The sequence below is a fragment of the Hyperoodon ampullatus genome (assembly GCF_949752795.1).
Source record: "Hyperoodon ampullatus genome assembly, chromosome: 7".
In the NCBI taxonomy this organism is placed as follows: domain Eukaryota; kingdom Metazoa; phylum Chordata; class Mammalia; order Artiodactyla; family Ziphiidae; genus Hyperoodon; species Hyperoodon ampullatus.
In genome coordinates this window covers 78,262,453-78,284,458 of record NC_136920.1, presented here as the reverse complement: position 1 = coordinate 78,284,458, position 22,006 = coordinate 78,262,453, and the positions used below count along the sequence as shown (strand labels likewise).

General features: G+C 45.7%; 2 protein-coding genes across 2 annotated transcripts in view; both read right to left on the bottom strand.

Annotated features, from left to right (window-relative positions):
• Positions 1-22,006, bottom strand: part of LOC307055622 (BCL-6 corepressor-like) — a 792,095-nt gene that overhangs the window by 245,315 nt on the left and 524,774 nt on the right.
• LOC307056598 (speedy protein E4-like) lies at positions 14,529-20,743 on the bottom strand (the record flags this gene model as incomplete). The annotated part of the gene is made up of 7 exons (XM_079709429.1): positions 14,529-14,708; positions 16,529-16,633; positions 16,794-16,962; positions 18,478-18,563; positions 19,048-19,106; positions 19,905-20,126; positions 20,635-20,743. The coding sequence occupies 7 exons, from the start codon at positions 20,741-20,743 to the stop codon at positions 14,529-14,531; spliced, it is 930 nt and encodes a 309-aa protein (XP_079565555.1).

Sequence of the window (22,006 nt, the reverse complement as noted above, 5' to 3'; positions counted from 1 at the left end):
GTTTCTGTGACAGATCTCTCCTTGCTGTCTTCCTGACTGATTCTTTCTTCCGCCCTCTTTGTGTGTTGTCTTTTCACCCTTGGTTCATGACTCTTCAACCCGTCTGATCTCACCCTCTGGTGCTTTTCACCTCCAACTCTGTCAGTTCTCCCACCTGGACCAGATAGATGCCTCTGTCCAGCCACTTGCCAGCATCTCTATGGAGTTTGTCCAAAGGGCACCTCGGATTACTAGATCCAGTAGATCCAGAAATGATTATTTACAGCTCCCCTGCCCCTTGCCTTGTCCTGTTGTCCCTGGCGGCTCATCGTTGCATCATCCAGCCTGTCACCAGCCCAGAAAAATGAGTTCATTCTAAAGTCCTTCTCCATCCTCTGTTACCACGTTGTAGCATGAGGCTTGTTAATGTCGTATTCTAAATGGTTTTTATTCGTTCTCCTTCATCCCATACTTGCTACCATTAAAACAGCTTATCTGTTCATTTTTGTAGTTACAGAAACTTTTTTTCTGTGCCGCTACCTCTTTCATCCAGCAGCTCAATTGTATTCTCCACGCTGAGTATTTCTCCTAAAATATTAATCACAGCGTTTTGTCTGCATGTGGGAAGCACTTTAGAGGTTTCCTGGGTGACTGGACAAACGAGGTTGCCGTTCTGTGGAGCCATTAACCATCGAGCCCAGCACTGGGGGGAGGTCGTACCTCGCTGATGATGCGTTTGGATGGATCTGTGGGGTAAAATCCTGATGGGAGAGGCTTAGGAGAGAAGAGTGGGAGAACTGGGTTTGTTCTGTTCCCAACTTTTTCAAGACATTTTGCTGTGACGGGGAAAATAGAAACTGGACAGTAGCTGGGGTAGGAGCTGAGGTCCGGGGAGGATGTGTTGTGTTGTGTTGTGTTGTGATGGGAGAAATAACAGTGGGAATGATCCAGTAGATGCGTGTGGGGGAGGGGAGAGCTGCTGCCCGTGGTCCTGGAGTGGGGAGGGGATGGCTGAGCAGGGTTGCAGGTGGGGAAGCCCTCCGATGGCTTCTCTGTTCTCAGGGAAGCAGCTCCTCAGCTGAGGGTAAGGGTGAGGTTGGGGGTTTGAGGGGAGAGCAGAGCTCTGGGGCCCAGCTCCATCGTGACCATCAGCACACACAGTGCATCCAGCTGGAAAGACTGTACTTGCCTTCCCTGCCTGAAAAGCCATCTCCTTTCTTAAATGTGGGAGTAATTACTCTTTGGGGAGCCTGTGTAATTACATGGGTGCTTCTCAGCTCAAAAGGAATTGAGTGCCAGTTCTGGCCACTGACATTTTCTGCTCTGCTGATGGAAGGGTCCCCAGAGGAAGTGTCCTGCTTGCCTGGCTCTTGGCCTCAAGGACCCTTCACACCATCTAGTGTTCTGTCTTTTTTCTTTGACATAAACATCAAATGTCTTCAGGTTGTGCATGTGATCTAAAGAAGCAATTCCCTGCTTCCAGGAGCTTCTGTTCTCCTCGGGAAAGGCACTTCACAGACGTAATTACAGGAGAGGACGGGAATCCTGCCCGTCGATACGTAGGGAACTCCAGAGTGCTGACAAAGCAGAGCCTGCTTTTATTTATTTATTCATTTAAATTTTTTATTTGTTTACTATTTAACTTATTCAGTTTTGGCTGCATTGGGTCTCTGTTGCTGTGCACGGGCTTTGTTCTCTAGTTGCGGCGAGTGGGCGCTACTCTTCGTGGCGGTGCGCGGGCTTCTCATTGAGGTGGCTTCTCTTATTGCGGAGCATGGCTTCTAGGCATGCGGGCTTCAGTAGTTGCGGGTCCCGGGCTCAGTAGTTGTGGAGTGCAGGCTCTAGAGCGCAGGCTCAGTAGTTGTGGCGCACGAGCTTAGTTGCTCCGCAGCACGTGGGATCTTCCCGGACCAGGGTTCCAACCCGTGTGCCCACCATTGGCAGGCGGATTCTTAACCAGTGTGCCACCAGGGAAGTCCGAGAGCCTGGTTTTAAATGCATTGTCAGAGCACGTGGCTCAGTGACTCGGGGAAGGGGGACGGCCCTGAAGTGACCAGGACTTGGGTAGCTGCAGAGGTTGGCGAGGCTCTCAGAGCAGCGTGAGGTGGACTGGATGAGGCTCCTGAGGTGCTGGTAAGGACCTCCCTCCTTAGGATGTGGGCCTCCCGTCAGGAAGAGTGGGACGTGAAGGCAGGCAGACCCTGAGGTTGACTGAAGAGCCTCCCCTCTGTGCTGGTTTTGGTTTCTTCCTGTGGAGAAACTGAAACCTTGTAATTGGGACAGTGAGTCATCTGATCAAAAGATGTCATGTGTAGAGACTGTGGACGGCATGAAACGCGGGGTGGGGTGCGGTGGGTCAAGTCAGGGGGACTCTGGGCTCCAGCGCGATGCCCGACAGGAAGGGGCGAGGCCGCGGCGTGTTCCCGCTCATCCTAGGCCCCGGTAAGCAGTATGGACGTTCCCTTGGGGTTTTTCTGAATCGTGAATGAGGTTGAGAGTATTTTCACGTGCTTAGAAGCTGTTTCTTCTTTTTAATTGGTAGACAGTCTTTAGAGCAGTTTTAGGGTTATAGGAGAATCAGAATCGAGCAGACAGCACTTTCCTATACCCGTCCCTCTGGGTTCCCTCCCTTGGTAACATCTCTGGCCTGTGTGGCGCGTCATCTCAGTGATGGATCGGCATTGACACCTAATTCTCCCCTGGAGTCTGTAGTTTATATTAAGGCTCACTCTCTGTGTCCTACTGTTCAGGTTTGGACAGGTGTGATGACCTGCAGCCACCACTGCAGTGCCACCCAGAACCATTTCACTGCCCGAAACACCCCTGGGGGCCACCTTCCCTACCAGTGCCCTACCAGAACATCCTACCAGTGCCCCCAAGCCCCTGACAGCTGCTGGTCTTGTTACTGTCTGTGTATTTTTGCCCTTTCGAGAATGTCACGTAGTTGGAGTCCTTCATTCTGTGGTCTTTTCAGACTGGTGTCTTTCTGTTTTTATATGAAGGGCCTGTTCATGTCCACTGCCCGTCTTCCTGCCCCAATACTGTCTTGTTTTATTTTGTTTTGTTCTGTTTTGTTTTCCTTGTCTTATTGGCTTTCAGAGTCGTCTTAAATGTTTCTAAATTTTTCCAGTTGGGGTCCTGTTAGTAAACATTGTTTTCCAAGGTTTATTGTCATTTTCCTGTATTTTCCAGCATTGCTATATAATTCATTACTTTTTTTTACTTTGAGAGGTTGAATACCATGCATTTCAAAAGCTTCTCAAAATCAGCCCATTTGTGTGGATAAGATTCCTAGTTGAAGAGCACCCTCCTTGGTCAGTACTGGGGTGCAGCTTCTTTGCGGGGGGAGGAATGCATCGGTCTCGTGGTTCCCTTTCTGTTGGGTCTCAGTTCCCCTTTCTGGTTCTGGGCACTGCATCAGCCACTCTCCTGGGATAGGCCAGGCAGGTGGGGTCCTCACTTCCTGGCTCCAGAAGTTGTGTGTGTCTGAGAACACCTTTGTTTTTCCCTGAGGAGCAAGAGGACTCTTTTGGTTGGGGAGCGGTGTCCTAGGACTGCGGCCCTTGGGCCCCCACTGTTCTGTGTCATTTGGGCCCCAGCCATGCGTGGGAGGTCTCTGACACAGGGACGCAGCTGTTAAAGTCCTCTTGGGGTTGTGTCATTTACAATCCTCTGAGGAACACTCCTTTTCTTTAATGAAATTCCAGTGCTTAAGCTTTCTAGCCACTCATGAAAGGAATCTCAGAAAGGAAAGGAGACTGGTCCTCTCTGCCCCCAAGCAGGGAAGTGAGCCGACACTGTTAACCTAACACTGAGAAAGTGGCTTGTGGGAAATGTGTAACCAGTTCTGAGTTCTGTGATTACAAGGCTGTCTGTGGAATCTTACTGTACCAAGGGGTCTTTTAAGACACATATATCATCGGTTGTTCCCTTGTGTTTTGAAACTAACCTAAAACCCCTAAATATTTGCAGTTCTGATTGCTTTCTTAATTTGTTATCCAGGTTTCCCGAAATCCAATTTCTTAAGGTTTAAAGTGCGAGAAGAGTGCAATTTTCTCATCTTCCCTTTACATAAAAGTGAATGTGGTCAAGCCGCTTAACCCATCACCAAATAGAAAATCATCTGGAACGTTCACATTAATGCTCTTTTCAAGCAGGAACAGTGCGTATATCTTTATGCCCATTACCAGTGAAAACTATAATATTTTCTTATTGTGCTGTTTTTTTCGCATCAGGCAAAATGACAAGCAATTAGAAAAGCCCCACAAATCACACATTTTGTGAAATTACAAATGCAAAACCGGAAAGTAGAATAAGGTGCGCGTGATTCTACTTAGGCATTAAAATTAGAGTAGTTCATGGCCTGATCCCTCACTCTCTTGCATTTGGTAGTAACTTTCAGTGTGTGAACGAGTGGGCCCCCAGTCTTCATCCGGGCAGCCACAGATGTGACCAGTGACACCTGAATGGAATATGTGCAGAGCTTCTGGAAGACTTGCTGTCGATTTCTGAGACAGGCTTCTCGAGGCTGAGCCGAGGCAGTTCTGCACAGACGCTCGTCTGCCTTGGGCGGCAACCAGCTCTTTCCCCCGGCCCCCCTCATCCCCCCACCTCGTGTGTCCTGTCAGCAGCTGGGCACCCTCAGCCTTCCCAGGCCAGCAAAGCCTGGGTCCCGGACATCTCTGCATCTGGAGCTGGGGGTCAGGTGACCTGGCATCTCAGGGGACCTTGCTAACAGGACCCATCCTGCCTCTTCGACTGTTCCACATAAAGAACTTTGATTTGCAGTCAATGTCAGGAGTGTGTTGCCATCTGAAACGGCCTCTGAGCTTGGCATGGTCTTTTCCTTAACCTCCTCCACACCATTCCTTAGTTACACTGTGGCACGTGGGGTCTCAGTGTCCTGACCAGGGATTGAACCCAGGTACCCTGCATTGTAAGGCAGATTCTTTAACCCTGGACCACCAGGGAAGTCCCTACCCTTATGTTTTAACAGTTTTGGAGGTCTTCACGGAGATCTTGGATGTATTCACCTAACATCACCAGGTAAACTTCGTTTCAAAAGTAGTGCACCTCATTCCTCAAAACTTTTAAAGTAGAACTATTATAAGATCCAGAAATTCCACTTCTGTGTATTTTTTCGGAAGAAAACAAAAACGCTAGTTCAAAAAGACACATGCACCCCTCTGTTCATTGAGCATTATTTATAATAGCCAGTGTATAGCAGCAACCTAAGTGTCCATCCATAGATGAATGGATAAAGAAGATGTGTCATATATACATATATATTTATATGTATACGTATATATATATATATACATATATATATGTATATGTATATATATATAACTGTACACACACACACAATGGACTATTAGCCAGAAAAAAAGAAAAGAAGAAGAAGAATGAGGGGCTTCCCTGTGGATGCAGTGGTTAAGAATCTGCCTGCCAGCGCAGGGGAAATGGGTTCAAGCCCTGGTCCGGGAAGATCCCACATGCCACGGAGCAGCTAAGCCCGTGTGCCACAACTATTGAGCCATGCTCTAGAGCCTGTGAGCCACAACTACTGAACCCACGTACCACAGCTACTGAAGCCCGCTCACCTAGAGCCCATGCTCTGCAACAAGCTAAGCCACCGCAATTAGAAGCCCATGCACCGCAAGGAAGAGAAATCCCCGCTCGCCGCAACTAGAAAAGAGGCTGCATGCAGCAACAAAAACCCAATGCAGCCAAAAGTAAAATAAATAAATTTTTAAAAATTAAAAAAAAATGAAATCTTGCCATTTTGTGGCAACGTGGATGGAGCTAGAGTGTATTATGCTAAGTGCAATATGTCAGACAGAGAAAGACAAATACCGTATGATCTCATTTGTATGTGGACTCTAAAAAACAAAACAAATGAACTAATGTCACTAAACAGAAACAGACTCATAGATACAGAGAACAAACAGGTGGTTGCCAGAAGAGGGTAGGTGGATGAGTGAAATAGGTGAGGGAGATTAAGAGGAACAGATAAGCAGTTAGAAAATAAATGAGTCATGGGAATGAACTATACAGCATGGGCAATACAGTCAATAGCATTATAACTTTGTACGGTGACGGATGGTAACTAGACCGTAACTAGAGTTAATCTTGGTGATCATTTTCTAATGTACAGAAATACTGATATTATGCACCTGGAACTAACATAGTGTTGTAGGTCAGTTACACTTGAATTAAACTTTTTTAATTCAAACGAAAACAATAGTGTGCCTCGTTAACTAGAGATGCTTAGTCATACAGCAGTTCTCTAGAACGTATTCATCCTGTGTAACTGTAACTTTATACCCGTTGAACAACTCCCCATTCTCTCCTCCCCCACCCCTGACAATTTGTGGGTGACTCTTTTAGATACCTCACCTCATGTAAGTGGAAACACACAGTTTTGTCCTTCTGTGACTGACTTATTTCACCTATCATAATGTGTTCTGTTTATATCCCCATTGTCACAACTGGTAGGATTTCCTTCTAATAGGAAAGTCTGAATAATATCCTATGTATATACCCCATTTTCTTTATCCATTTCTCTGTGGATGAAAATTTGCATTTTTTCCCTATCTTGGCTCTGGTGAATAATGCTGTAATGACTATAGAGGTGCATGTATCTCTTCTAGATATTGATTTCCTTTTCTTTGAATATACAGGCTATATTATGTTGTATTATATTCTATTACATTATATTCTATTATAATTATTGTGCTTCCCGGATCTTGTGTTTTTCACAAATTGAAGGTTTGCGGCAACTCTTTGTTGAGCAAGTCTGTTGGCACTGTATTTCCAACAGTAGTTGCTCACTTCTTGTCTTTGTGTCATATTTTAGTAATTCTCACACTATTTCAAACCCTCCATCATCAAAAAGGTTACTACTCGCCGAAGGCTCAGATGATGGTTAGCATTTTTTAGCAGTAAAGTATTTTTAATTTTCTTTTTGTTTCAGCTGTGCTGCACACCACATCACGTGGGATCTCAGTTCCCCGACCAGGGAATCAAACCTGCGCCCCCTGTAGGAAGGCGGATTCTTAACCACTGGACCACCAGGGAAGTCCCTAAAGTATTTTTTTTAACATCTTTATTGGAGTAGAATTGCTTTACAGCGTTGTGTTACTTTCTGCTGTATAACAAAGTGAATCAGTTGTATGTATACCTGTATCCCCATATCCCCTCCATCTTGCGTCTCCCTCCCACCCTCCCTTTCCCACCCCTCTAGGTGGACACAAAGCACTGAGCTGATCTCCCTGTGCTATGCCGCTGCTTCCCACTAGCTATCGGTTTTACATTTGGTAGTGTATATGTGTCCATGCCACTGTCTCTCTTCGTCCCAGCTTACCCTTCCCCCTCCCCGTGTCCTCAAGTGAATTCTCTATGTCTGCGTCTTTATTCCTGTCCTGCCACTAGGTTCATCAGAACCACTTTTTTTTCCCTTTGGTTTCCATCTCGCTTCGTCCCAGCTTACCCTTCCCCCTCCCCGTGTCCTCAAGTGCATCCTCTACGTCTGCATCTTTATCCCTGTCCTGCCACTAGGTTCATTAGAACCACTTTTTTTCCTTTGGATTCCATAAATATGTGTTAGCATACGGTATTTGTTTATCTCTTTCTGAGTTACTTCACTCTGTTTCACAGACTCTAGGTCCATCCACCTCACTACAAATAGTTCAATTCCGTTTGTTTTTATGGCTCAGTCAAATTCCATGGTATATATGTGCCCCATCTTCTTTATCCATTCATCTGTCAGTGGACGCTTAAGTTGCTTCCATGTCCTGGCTATTGTAAATAGTGCTGCAGTGAACATTGTGGTACGTGTCTCTTTTTGAATTATGGACTTCTCAGCGTATATGCCCAGGAGTGGCATTGCTGGATCATATGGTAGTTCTATTGTTAGTTGGGTTTTTTTTGTATAAATTTATGTATTTTTATCTATTCATTATTTTTGGCTGTGTTGGGTCTTTGTTGCTGTACGCGGGCTTTCTCTAATTGCAGCGAGCAGGTGCTTCAGTGTTGTGGTGCGCGGGCTTCTCATTGCGGTGGCTTCTCTCGTTGTGGAGCGCGGGCTCTAGGCATGCGGGCTCAGTGGGTGTGTCTCGCGGGCTCTAGAGTGCAGACTCAGTAGTTGTGGCACACGGGCTTAGTTGCCCTGCGGCATGTGGGATCTTCCCGGACCAGGGCTCGAACCCATGTCCCATGCATTGGGAGGAGGATTGTTAAACACTGCACCACCAGGGAAGCCCTATTTTCAGTTTTTTAAGGAACCTCCATACTGTTCTCCGTAGTGGCTGTATCAATGTACATTCCCACCAACAGTGCAGGGGGAGGGTTCCCTTTTCTCCACACCCTCTCCAGCATTTATTGTTTGTAGATTTTTTGGTGATGGCCATGCTGAGTGGTGTGAGCTGATACCTCACCGTAGTTGTGATTTGCCTTTCTCTAATGGTTAGTGTCGTTGAGCATCCTTTCATGTGTTTGTTGGCAATCTTATATCTTCTTTGGAGAAATGTCCATTTAGGTCTTGTGTCCACTTTTGGATTGAGTTGTTTGTTTTTTTGATATTGAGCTGCGTGAGCCGCTTGTATATTTTGGAGATTAACCCTTTGTCAGTTGCTTCATTTACAACTATTTTCTCCCACTCTGAGAGTTGTTTTTTTGTCTTGTTTATGGTTTCCTTTCCTGTGGAAAAGCTTTGAAGTTTGAATAGGTCCCATTTGTTTATTTTTGTTTTTATTTCCATTTCTCTAGGAGGTGGGTCCAAAAGGATCTTGCTGTGATTTATGTCATAGAGTGTTCTGCCTGTGTTTTCCTCTATGAGTTAGACAGTGTCTGGCCTTACCTTTAGGTCTTCAATCCATTTTGAGTTTATTTTTGTGTTATGGTGTTAGGTAGTGTTCTCATTTCATTCTTTTACAGGTAGCTGTCCAGTTTTCCCAGCGCCACTTATTGAAGAGGCTGTCTTTTCTCCATTGTATATTCTTGCCTCCTTCATCAAAGATAAGGTGACCATATGTGCGTGGGCTTATCTCTGGGCTTTCGATCCTGTTCCATTTATCTATATTTCTCTTCCCCAAAGTATATTTCAATAAAGGTATGTACATTGTTTGTTTAGACACAAGGCTGTCGCACACTTAACAGACTACAGTATAGTGTAAACAGAAGCTTTTCATGCATGGGTACACCAGAAATTTCATGTGACTCGCTTTATGGCGGTATTGGCTTCATTGCAGTGTTCTGGAACTGAAGCTGCAGTGTCTCTGAGCTGGGCCTGTATTCCCAGAAGTGGGATTGCTGGATCATATGGAAATTTTATTTAAAAGATTTTGAGAAAACTCCATACTGTTTTCCACAGTGCCTGCACAATGTTACATTCCTGCGTACAATATGCAAGGGTTACGATTTCTCTACCACCTTGACAGCTCTTATCTTTAAAAAAAAATAAAAAATTGTAGGCATTCTAACAGATGTGAGGTAGTATCTCATGATGATTTTGATTTGCATTTCCCAGATGATTAGTGACGTTGAGCACCTTTTCATGTACCTGGTGCCGTGTTACGTCTTTCTAACACACATACACACACACAGAGGGATAGAAGGAATCTTTTGGAAGTGATGAGTATATTACCGTGATGGTGGTGATGGTATCACAGGTGTGTGCATATGTCCAAACTCATCAAGTTATATACATCAAACATGGGCTAGATTTTGTATATCAGTTCTACGTAAATAAAGCTGTAAAAGCCCAGCAACAAGTGGTGTATTTCATGAGGCAGTGAAGCCCAGGTACATCTTGTCTCCTCTCCCAGGGGTGAACCCAAGCAGCCTTTGAACTTGGCTCACTTTCTGTTTCTTTAGTTTCCCCTTCTATTACTTTTGTGTTTCTCCTTTGTTTTCAGATTCCAGCTAAGTGGTTCCCCATTTGTTGCAGCAGTGATTCTGAGTTTGGCTCTGTCGTTTGAAGACTTGATGGTCTCTAAAGGGATTAAGTTTCTACAGAACTAATCTCAGTTAGGTGAGAGGTAACAGAGGATCTAGTTTGTTAGTCTTTTCTTAGTCTTTTCTGTTTGTCTATTTGTCTACTTTGACAAGCTCAAATCAATTAAGAATCTCTTGCCCAATGGGATGAGAACGGCTCTTTAATATCTAGACTGGTGACTGTTTATTCCTGACCCAAGTGTGACTGTTTATTCCTGACCCAAGTCTAAGACTTAAAACTGCAGGTAAAAGTTCCATTTCTCTGTATGTCTGTGTGTCTGTAATTCAAAAAGGTCTTTACCTCTGACAGTGCGAGTATGTAATGTTTTCCTACTTCTGGATCTATTAAAGTAGATTGTAGAGTCTGTTAAATTAAAGGGTTTCTGTCCTGATTGGCTTACAAAGATACAAATGTGCTTATAAAAATTATATATCCCTAAAATTCTCAGAGAGAAAGGAATTAGAACTTCTAATACTTTAAATGTGCTAGAAAAATATTCTTATTGAAATCAAGTCAGGGAATTCCCCAGCGGTCCAGTGGTTAGGACTCGGTGCTTTCACTGCCAGGGTCCAGGTTCAGTCCCTGGTCAGGAACCTAAGATCCAGCAAGCCCCTCGGTACAGCCAAAAAAAAAAAATCAACTCAGAAATTTAAAGACTTCAAGCTTACATAATTTAGGTAAATCTTTGACACATGAAGCTAGTTTAATATTTTTGGTTTCATAAAAAGTTATTCGTATCTTATTTATCAGTATTAGGCATACATTTAAAACAATTCTACTTGGGTGTGTTCTTCCTAAATTTATATAGGTGTGCCCATCAAATAAGCTCATATTACTTCTACTTAATGTTTAAGGTTATGAAAAATGTAAGTTTGTGTTTAACCACATTTAGTTTTTATTCTGACAAACTTTCTTTCAACAGTAACTATGTTTTCTACTGTGTTAGCTTGTCGATAAATTCCAAGATCTTCAGTTTCCGTAAACCCTTGAACTGCTACTAAATTGTGTTACTTACTGGCTAATCATTGGATACCGAGGTCATTTCTAAGCAAGACAGAAACCTGAGGCATTGATTACTAAGCATAATCTCAAGTTATATGCTCTTGCTGCATATGTTTACTTGTTACCTAGAGGCTCTGTCTGTGGGTGTGTTAATGAATGTGTTTGTCTCTGCCACTTGAATAAGTTGTGTAAGGGATGTTTGTGGCTGTGTAAAGTTGTGTTATGTGTGTTCATGAGCTCTGCTAGCCTGAAATGCTGATGTGTGATGGGCAGTTGTCAATCATTCACTCCTAGTTTTCTTTGTGAAATGGAAGTAACTTTGGTTCAAAGTTAGTATTAATATACTATGAATGAGACTTGACCCATCACTGTTCCAGTGATGTTATCGGCTGGAACAGAACTCAGGTTCAGCTGCTCATCGCTCAGAAGTCAGTGTTCCAGAGACAAGGGTTGGTGGAAGAAGAAAGATGCTTTATTCAGGAAGCTGGCAACCTGGGAAGATGGTGGGCTAGTGTCCCCAATACCATCTCCCAGTTGCCAATGAGAGGGAAAAGGGGTTGATAGGGAAAAGACGGGGAGTCTCTGGGCTGTGCCGGTGGGGGCTCCATGCAGAGTAGCACAGTCAGCTCTGACCATCATCTTGAAATTGGTCATGCAGCGGTGTGGTCAGTGTCATGTTGATTGTTTCAGGCACAGTTAATCTTCAATTCCAGTGTTGGTTTGTTCCCATTTCCTTGAGGCCAGTTCCTGGAATTGTGTAAGCCATTGGTTCAGGTCTGCTCAAGATGGAGCAGCTTGTGTCATAGCTCCAGTCTGGTCATCATACAGTTAGCTTTCTCCTCTTGTAGTGGTTTTAGTATCTGCAAAACAAGTTAGGAGTGTGTGTCTGACACTGTTACTTATGTCCTTCGGGAGGAACTAAAGATTCTGTGACTGCTGTTGTCCTAATCAGTAACTGCTTGAACCTGTTCTTTGGTGACTCAGGGGAGGCCTGGGAGACTGCAGCTATTTTACAAACAAGAGGCAGGGGACATGGAAGGGCCGTGCATGGTCCTGCTTGGTTCCAGCAACTGAGAGGTACAACTTTGTATGCAAGGTAATGCGATGTAGTTTTGTTTATTAACAGGAACAAAAATAGTTTGGTCCTAAAGTAAAATGACTGATTGTTCCAGCACCAGAAAGAGGATAGTGAAGGACACAACCTGAATGAGTATAGAAAGTTGTAGGAGACGGGTAGGAAGGGAATTTTATTTGTCTGAGCCGAAGGCAGCTCAGTTTTGATGTTTATTCCAGAGATTTTCAAAAAAGAGCTTATGGTTCTCTTAGTAGCAAATATTATATTGATGCAAAGCTGGAGTTTGGTTTTCTCTCTGTACAAATGATAAATTTTTTTCATGGAGTATTGGTCTCTTTAATAAGTGGTTGGAAAAGTTGTTCTCTAAATCTGCCTAAACAGCAGAGATTCTGTATCTCACTGGAAGAGGTTTCTGCACCTAGTTCTGAATTCATCCGGCCTTATTATTTTTTTGAAAATAAATGCACAGGGACTTCCCTGGTGGCTCCTTGGTTAAGAATCCGCCCGCCAGTGCAGGGCACACTGGTTCAAGCCCTGGTCCGGGAAGATCCCACGTGCTTTTAGAAACTAGAGCACGGAAAGACTAAGGTCATGTGAAATTTGAAACGCTAAATATTGTCATAGTGTTAAGCAGTTTGAAGATTGTTGGAAGAAATTATTTGTCATTCATTCAAGCAATAAACATTTGATGAATACTTGCAAGACATAAAAAACCTCTAGAGCCCGTGAGCCACAACTACTGGAATCGACGTGCCTAGATCCCATGCTCCGGAACAAGAGAAGCCACCGCATGGAGACGCCGACGCACCGCAATGAAGAGTCGCCCCCGCTCCACTGCAACTAGAGAAAGCCCACGTGCAACAACGAAGACCCAACGCAGACAAAAATAAATAAATATATAAATGAATGTATTGGGGGAAAAAAAGAAAGAAAGTAAATGCACAACAAAATTTCTGCATTTCTGAGAAAGTTAAGCTTCCTTAAAACTGTGTTCCTTTTGGTCTGGTTTTTTTTTTTTTAAAGTCTACTGTCAGGAACTCCCTGGCACTTCAGCGGTTAGGATTCTGCGCTTCCACTGCTAGAGGCCTGTTTTCGATCCCTGATCAGGGAACTAAGATCCTGCAAGCTGCGTGGCGAGGCCGAAAAAACAGCCAAGACAAAATAATCATCTCTTGGCTGTTAAACAAAGTCAAGGACCTTTAGTTCCTCCTCAAGGGCTATTGGGTAATATTCTGAGCCACGTCCTTGGAGCTGTTTGGCAGAGACTGAAACCCCCAGCAGGTGGAAGAAGTTAACTGCATGTTGCCCACAAGCACGTAGACCCCAGACCAGTTGGAACCAGAAGGCTGATGATGTTGAGTCCCCGTTACCTCACCACTGGCCAATCAGAAGAATGACCGTGAGCTGATCACGCACCCTGTAACCCTCTCTTCAACATGTAGCCCCTTTCTCTTTTCCCTGTATAGTCCTCAAGCAAAACTTCAGGAGGGGAGAGTTGGTTCTTCGGGACATGAGTCCACCTCTCTTCTGGACTGCCGGCTTCCTCAATAAAGCTATCTTTCCTTTTACCCAAGAGTTGTCTCTCAGTATTGGAGTCCTGAATGATGCAAGACCTGCCTCATCTTCTGTAGTTTTCTCTACATGAAAAATAATTGAGGACTATTTTTCAGAGTTAAGAAATGTGGTGGGATAATCACAACACCATTAAGCAACACCTCGTTGGACAGCAAAGAGGCGAAGCCGACTGGTAATGACCACACACATCCTGACTGTGAGAAGACTTTCATCTTTATTGTAGTTCTCCAAAAGCTGCATCGCACAGTACTCTTGAACAATCTAAAATAATATACCAACATGCTGAGGCAAGTTAAAAAATTACGACTGAATTCCCACAATTCAATAATGAGAACTAAAAAAATACAAATTTATGCTTACAAGAATTGAGAGGAAATACCCACTATGCTATAAGTAGAATGGAAATATTATGTAATAGATAAAATCAGCAATCTCTCTTGAAAATGTGAGTAAAATTGTATATATGTGTAAATATACAACAGCTACAGTTCTCATCACAAAAGTTTGTAGTAATAAGATGTTTCAAAATGAAGACTATTTAAAAACTATTTAAAATAAATATATAAATATAAAATATAAAAATACAATAATTTTATAGGTGACATTTTCAAAATAAGCCAGTGAAACTTAAGTCATGAGTCATGACCCTGTGGCTGTAATTATATATATATATATATTTTTTTCTAATTATATATTTTAATGTTATTCCCTCCTATTCTGAGCCGCTACACTCCACCTTCAAATGCTTCTAGACTGGGGCAAACAAGTGTATAAAAAATGGGACCTCCAATGTTCGTCTCAGGGGAGATGGAAATGAAATGATCTGAAAATTGAGGTGGTGCCTTCCAAAAGGGTGGAATCTGAATAAACCCTGTTTTCTTATTGTCCTGCCACAGACTCCTAGAAGCACGCCCCGCTCCTAGGAGTAGAACACGAAAAGTCGCCTCCGCTCATTCTAGAAGATGCTGGCTTCTTCTCGATGATCTGCACAAGAGGCTTCTCCCTTCCTTCTTCACGGCTGTCGTCAGTGTCTGGATTGACCTCTTGTTGAACATCCTCATCTCTCCTGGGCTCTGTGATCTGGAAGTAAGAGAAGGAGCAAGGATGTCAGATTTCAAAGTGGCAACTATCCAGATATAAAGGTTTTCACATTCTTAGTCAATTCTAACCAGAATTGAGACTCATTTATGATTGGAGTTTTATCTCAAATTCTCCATTCTGAACCCCAGTCCTGAACCATTCATTGTTTTCAAGTGCAATTCTTGGACTTTGGTGACCCTGACTCCAAAAACTACTGAATACACCCAAGGTCAGGCCCAGTAATCTGCTTTATAGCCCAGACTCCAGGTGATTCTGCTCAGGGAGCTGGCATTTAGAGAATGCTGCTTTAGTCTTAACTCACCTTGGTCCTTTGGCACCACTTAAATTCTGAACTTGGAAGCACACTACAGACATCACTGACAAGTCAACATCGTGGACCAGGAGACCTGAGGCCGGATCCCTAACCCTAACCCTGCATCCTAATGTCTATGTTATTATTAAGTTTTCATTTATTTACTTATTTTCTTTCTTTTATTTTTGGCTGCATTGGGTCTCTGTTGCTGTGTGTGGGCTTTCTCTAGTTGTGGTGAGCGAGGACTACTCTCCGTTGCTTCTCCTGACGGCTTCTCTTGTTGTGGAGCACGGGCTCTAGGCGCACAGGCTGAGTAGTTGCGACTTGCGGGCTCTAGAACACAGGCTCAGTAGTTGTGGCTCATGGGCTCTAGAGCGCAGGCGCAGTAGTTGTGGCGCACGGGCTTAGTTGCTCCGCGGCATGTGGGGTCTTCCCGGACCAGCGCTCAAACCTGTGTGCCCTGCATTGGCAGGCGGTTTCTTAACCACTGTGCCAACAGGGAAGTCCCTGGATCCTAATGTTTAAATAATACTCAGCCCTAAACTTGGTTAGTGTTATGTGCTGAATGTTTGTGTCCCCCAAAATTCTTATGTTGAAATCTTAAAATCTTAACCCCTAAGGTGCTGGTATTAGGAGGTGGGGTCTTTGGGAGGTTATTAGGTCATGGGGTAGAGCCCTCATGAATGAGATTATTGCCCTTGTAAAAGAGACCGTGCTGTGTTGTTTCTAAGCAACGCGGTCTGTAGTAGGGCAGGTTGAATGGACTAAGACAGCTAGTTTGCAAGATTTAAACCAAATGTTTGCTCAATCCTCTGCCCACATCTAGAACTCTAATGTGTCAATTGTAATAAGCCATGCTGAAGATGGCATTCCTTAACCTTCAGTCGTTGTGATAAACCCCCTTGACCATAAACGTGAGGGGGAAAAGGTGAATTGTACTAGAGGAATCATTGGTCCAGAAGTGGTGAGTCAGGGGGAATAAAGAGTCACAGGTGATCTGGCCATAGGCAATTTGAAAGTAAATTTGGATGAATATAAAGCTAGTCATAATTCATCTTTTCTTATTGAACGTGTGGGCTGTTCTATCTAATATCCTGTTTGTAGACATTTACTTTGTTGTAGATAAATGCTAGAACCCATAACCCTGAGGGATGTCAGGCCAAAAATGAATGAAAAAGAGAAACTGGAAACACAGTATATGGAAAACAATCACCATCTCGTCAAAGCTGTTATTTGGACCCAATTGCTTTGGGTGAAATAACTTCAGTGAGACCCATGCGTCTGGGACAAACTGGTTTCCCCGAGGTCTGGTGCCCACGGGCCCCGCGGTGCTGGTGTCTGTGTGTGGCTGTCAGTCCGTGGCTGGCGCAGAGTCGGCATGTGGCTGTGTGCCTGGCTGGCCCCCTTCACAGCGTGAGAGGTGATGCGGGTCCAGCAGTGGGATTCCTCCGATTTCCTCAGTAGACAACACGTCATTCCACCCGCACCTTTGCGCACGCAGACCTACCTTTGCGCAGGCCGATGACCTCAGGCCTGCGTGGTCCTGGGGCCTCTGGGGCAAGAGGGCGCGATCTCTTCCCCACACCCAGAGCTCTGGATCAAAAGCCTGGATCTGGAAAGACAAACAGCCCCTGGCAGTGAGGATGCCGCTGCCTCCCGTTGCCCCGCCTCCGGTTCTTTCTCGTCTGTCCCCAAGTCCCAAACCGAGTCCCCCATGATCCCCACCTCCTCTCCGTCCCTCCCCCTCCCCGAGACCGCCACAGCCCACCCACCTGCTCGCACTCTTCCCGAGTGACCCGTGCCTTCCAGCCCATGGAACGGATGAACTGGGAACGCAGTTTGTGGAACAAGGCATGCTGGGAGCTGTTCTTTCCATAGAGGAACGAAACGATGGCCTGCTTGGGGGCCTGGTTGTTCTCTTCCATGTCGCTGGCCACATAGCTGGGGAAAGACATCAGGTCGCTGTCATCAGGACAGGAAGGGCCTCCACTTGAGGTCAGCTTCCCAGAAAAGAGGCAGGCTGAGCATCCTCACACGACCCACCCAGCCCTGCCCAGCGTCACCGGGAGCCGCCCAGTCATCAAGGAGCCACTGCCAGGCAGGACCTTCGGAAGGGTGCCTCTCACACCTTGATGATGAGGACACGATCCAAACCCCCCGTTCCCTTCAACTTGTTTTATGTGCACACACCTCTCTTCCTATGTTGTAGGTACATGTACAGTTCCTGAGGGCAGGAGCTGATCTGATCTGTTTCTGCATTCATCCCTCTCCTAGCAAATGACACATTTAGGGCTTGGTTCATATTGATGCATGAATTCAACAGCCTTTTGTGAATCTCTGTTCCCACCACCTCATATTCCCCAGCATGTAGGGTGTACTTTATAAGGTTTGTTAGATGAATGAGTGAATGAATGAATGAACATTTTATCTCATGGCCAAATGCAATACTGATTACCTGGAAGTCTCACAATAACAAACATTTGCCCAATGAAAAGAATTGTGCTGAGTGTTTTGGGAGTGCATTGACATTTTGACGAGACCTGCCTTCCACATGGTGTCTAGTCTAGTGGGACCGGGGAAGGGGAAGGGGGGAGATAAGAAATGACTATAATGCAAAGCATCACATTATAATACCATTTGAACTAAAGTGCCTCTGGGATGCAGAAGTTAGGGAGATCGGGCATCGTGAAGGTTTTGGTGTTTGAACCCACTTTAAGGATAGGGTCGTTTTCTTCAGATAAATGTATGGCAAAGATACCTGGATAGAAAGCTCAATAGAAACTTAGAGGGCAGGGTATTTGGAAGGAGCAGTGAAACACAGGAATAAAGTATCAGGACGGTGTGCTGGAGATTGCAGAGAGTTAAATCCCAACGCAGAACTCTGGCCTTGATTTGGCATGTCATTAGCCAATGAAATCGTGTGAAGCGGTCAGACCTGTGTTTTGGAAGGATGTTCAGGCAAATAGAGCCAACTGACTTGGGAGACTTGGAAGAAACATCAGTGGGGAGCATTTGACACCAAATCCGCGCTATGTGATACGGGCCCCGATTGTGGCATTTGTCGTGGGAACGCAGAAACGGAAGATAATCACACTTGGTGCTGATGTGGGAAGACCCGAGACCGGAGAATTCGAACCGGAAACGTCTCAAGTCTGTTACTCGGGGGCAGGATGGTGTCAGTTCTTTCTTCCTCTCCTCTTAGGAAAGTTTTGCGTTTTGCTTTGTTTCTTTCAGTGTTTTAATTGACATTAGGGTAGTTTGTTTTGACAATGAATGCTATAAAAAACAGAACATGGTTTGAAAAAGAAACCACGGTACCGTAATCCTGTCATTTTCACACCTAGAGTCAGTACAAAGGGGTTTAAAAAAATAGATGAAAGGTCAGAGCCCCACGTCTCTCCCTCTGCCCTCCCAGGGTGTTGAATATTGATGGCGGGGATGGAGCAAGGTACTCACAGAGCTATGAAGAAATGGATTCTCTGGAATTGCCAGGGGAAGAGCCCGGCCCGGCTGACATACGCTATCACCATCGACAGGAGATACTGATGGAAAGAGGGGAAAAAACGTAGGAGAGAGGTCACATCCTGGAAGAGGAGAAAGAGTGGGAGGGAGAAGGGAGCAGGGGACGAGGAATGGGTGGTGCCACTTGGAGGAGAGACCCCCGTGTGGGGTGAGCCTGATTATTTGGGGAAGGGGAGAGGACAGAAGGTCAGAGTTGGCGGCGCTCCAAGGATGGGAGGCTGTGGGATTGAGGGCGTGGACTTAGGGCCGCGGGCACAGGACGGTGTTGGATGAACCGGAGCCAAGGCGAGTCCCCAGGAGCTGAGAGGAGAGGGGACTTAGGCAGCAACCACCAAAGGGGCACTCCTGGGGCTCAGATCCCAGAGGGGACCTCGAGGCCCCTGGAGGGAAGTGTTGACAAGGCATGAGGTTAGGAGGGGAGTGGAAACGTGGGTGTAGAAAGCACCCAGCGCGCCCACCTAGAACAGGCGCTGGAGCAGGAATCCATCTCAGTGGGTGACTTACCTTGTCAGATACTTCCAGGTTTTTGTCCCAGGTGAGGAATTTCTTAACGACGGGATCCTCTGTGAAAAAAGGGCAGATGTTGCCAGTGGGAACAGGGCTGTCGTGGGAGCATTCCAGAGCCAAGAGGGTGAACCGTGCCCCCCTGGGGAAATGCCAAGATGTGGCCCAGGGTGAAGCTGCCGGAAAGAGGGGAGGGAAGACCATTCACTGTGGGAGGAAAGGGGGTGACTCCCCTTCTGGGGGGGCCGAGTGACAGGGAGTGATGCCCCTTCATCATGCATTCACGTACCTGCAGAGGGCATCAAGATACTCTCAGCCAGTGTCTCAATTGACAGTCATGTCAGGGGGTGAAGATGGCTTGTCAGCCCCTCCTCCCCCCACCCCAAACATGCCAGTAAGATTCAAAAGGCCAGTAAGAGCTAGAGTCTCGGGTACAGTTGAAACCAAGCGCACCTAATCCTGTATCATTTCTAAATCTAACCTAGTCTTGTATCATTTCTAAGTCTAACCTCATCCTGTATCTTTTATGTGTCCCCCGTATCCTTTATCCGTAGACAGTCCGCCAGGGACGGAGAGTGCACCAAGTAGCAGGGAATTCTTTTCCACTGGGAAAGTGTAGTCATGGGAAGTTTTGGTTTGTTTGTTTTTCAAGTATAGGATTGCTGGGCAGGGCGGTGGGTCCTTACCAAGCATCTACTTGAAGACCTTGTGGTGCTCAGGCAGCACTGAAGACACCCGCTGTCGCTTCAGCTTCATCTTGAGCCCACTGAACGACTCCACGACCCAGGTGTCGGCCTCGTGGTGCTCAGGCAGCACTGAAGACACCCGCTGTCGCTTCAGCTTCATCTTGAGCCCACTCAGCGACTCCACGACCCAGGTGTCGGCCTCGTGGTGCTCAGGCAGCACTGAAGACACCCGCTGTCGCTTCAGCTTCATATTGAGCCCACACAGCGACTCCACGACCCAGGTGTCCTGGGCCTCAGCGGCCGTGTTGCCCTCCACCTCTGCTCTGAACGCCACTGACCTCTTCCTCTTACAGCCGGGGCGCTGAGGCGGGGGGCTGCAACCAGCCCAGGGAGCTGACGAAGGAGAAGAGACTACAGTATGATGCTTTCGTCTTCACTGGTGACCACCCACCCCCACCCCGACTCCGCCTCCCGCCCCGAAGCACCCCCGTGCTTTCCAGTCTCACAGACCGCTGACCTTGCCCCAAGTCATCTTTCCATCTTTCTCTGTCCATATCTACCTATCCCTCCCCTGACTCTTTTTGTCATTTGTCCAGCTTCCCGTCCTCGAAACTCTTTCTCATGGTAGATAATTTCTCCCACCAGGAATAAAAAAAAAGAACCCTCCCCTTGTTTCCTCTCTCCTCTTCTCTCATCCTTGGATCTCATCTCCTAACCCTGTTTCTTGCTCCCCAGGTGTTCCGTGTCCCCAGCTCCTGTGCTCTCCTCCCTCAATCCCTGGCTTTCTGAATGTCTCCTTTCTTTCATAGGCACCTTATGCAGGTGCTCCTTCCTGACCTCTGTACCCTTTCCTCCTTACTGGTCAAATCTCTGAAATTCCTTCTCATGCCAGCTCCCTCACCTGACGGTCCTGGGCTTTCTTCATAGACAGTCAACTCCAGGGGGTACCCTGAAGAGCTGGACTGGGAATTCAGCTCCTCAGCCTGGGAAGTCGGTTGACGATTGTCCATGATGTCTCCCAGACTCTTCCCTTCCTCGAAGCCTAGACTCTGCTTTGTCCCAACTCTTCTTCTGGACTTGGGCTAAACACAAGTGGTCGTCCCTTCTCCAAGCTGCGGGGCAACTGTCAGTGGAGAGAAGCTCTGGCGAGATTCTGTTGTCTACTACTGCTGCCAAGCACCAAGGAGTCTGGTCCATCCAATCGGGAAGGTCGGAAGCCTCTGATGTCATCATCGGAGTTTGAAGGAAACCAGTTTGAAGGAAAACACAAGTAACTGTCAGACCTATGCGTGCACTTGTCCCAGAGATCAGGGGTAAATGGTATCTCCTGCCACTGACCCAACCTCTGCCCGTCCTCCAAAACCCCCCTCAAGGTATCCGGACCCCTCTTTTTTTTTTTGTCATAAATGGCAAAATTTTATTCTTTTTTTTTCTTCATCTTTATTTTTTATTTTTTTTTGCTTTATAACAAATTTAATCAGTTATACATATACATATGTTCCCATATCCCCTCCCTTTTGCGTCTCCCTCCCACCCTCCCTATCCCACCCCTCCAGGCGGTCACAAAGCACAGAGCTGATCTCCCTGTGCTATGCGGCTGCTTCCCACTAGCTATCTACCTTACGTTTGGTAGTGTATATATGTCCATGCCGCTCTTTCACTTTGTCACAGCTTACCCTTCCCCCTCCCCATATCCTCAAGTCCATTCTCTAGTAGGTCTGTGTCTTTATTCCTGTCTTACCCCTATATTCTTCATGACATTTTTTTTCTTAAATTCCATATATATGTGTCAGCATACAGTATTTGTCTTTCTCTTTCTGACTTACTTCACTCTGTATGACAGGCTCTAGGTCCATCCACCTCATTACAAATAACTCAATTTCGTTTCTTTTTATGGCTGAGTAATATTCCATTGTATATATGTGCCACATCTTCTTTACCCATTCATCCGATGATGGACACTTAGGTTGTTTCCATCTCCGGGCTATTGTATATAGGGCTGCTATGAACATTTTGGTACATGTCTCTTTTTGAATTATAGTTTTCTCAGGGTATATTCCCAGTAGTGGGATTGCTGGGTCATATGGTAGTTCTATTTGTAGTTTTGTAAGGAACCTCCATACCGTTCTCCATAGTGGCTGTACCAATTCACATTCCCACCAGCAGTGCAAGAGTGTTCCCTTTTTTCCACACCCTCTCCAGCATTTATTGTTTCTAGATTTTTTGATGATGGCCATTCTGACTGGTGTGAGATGATATCTCATTGTAGTTTT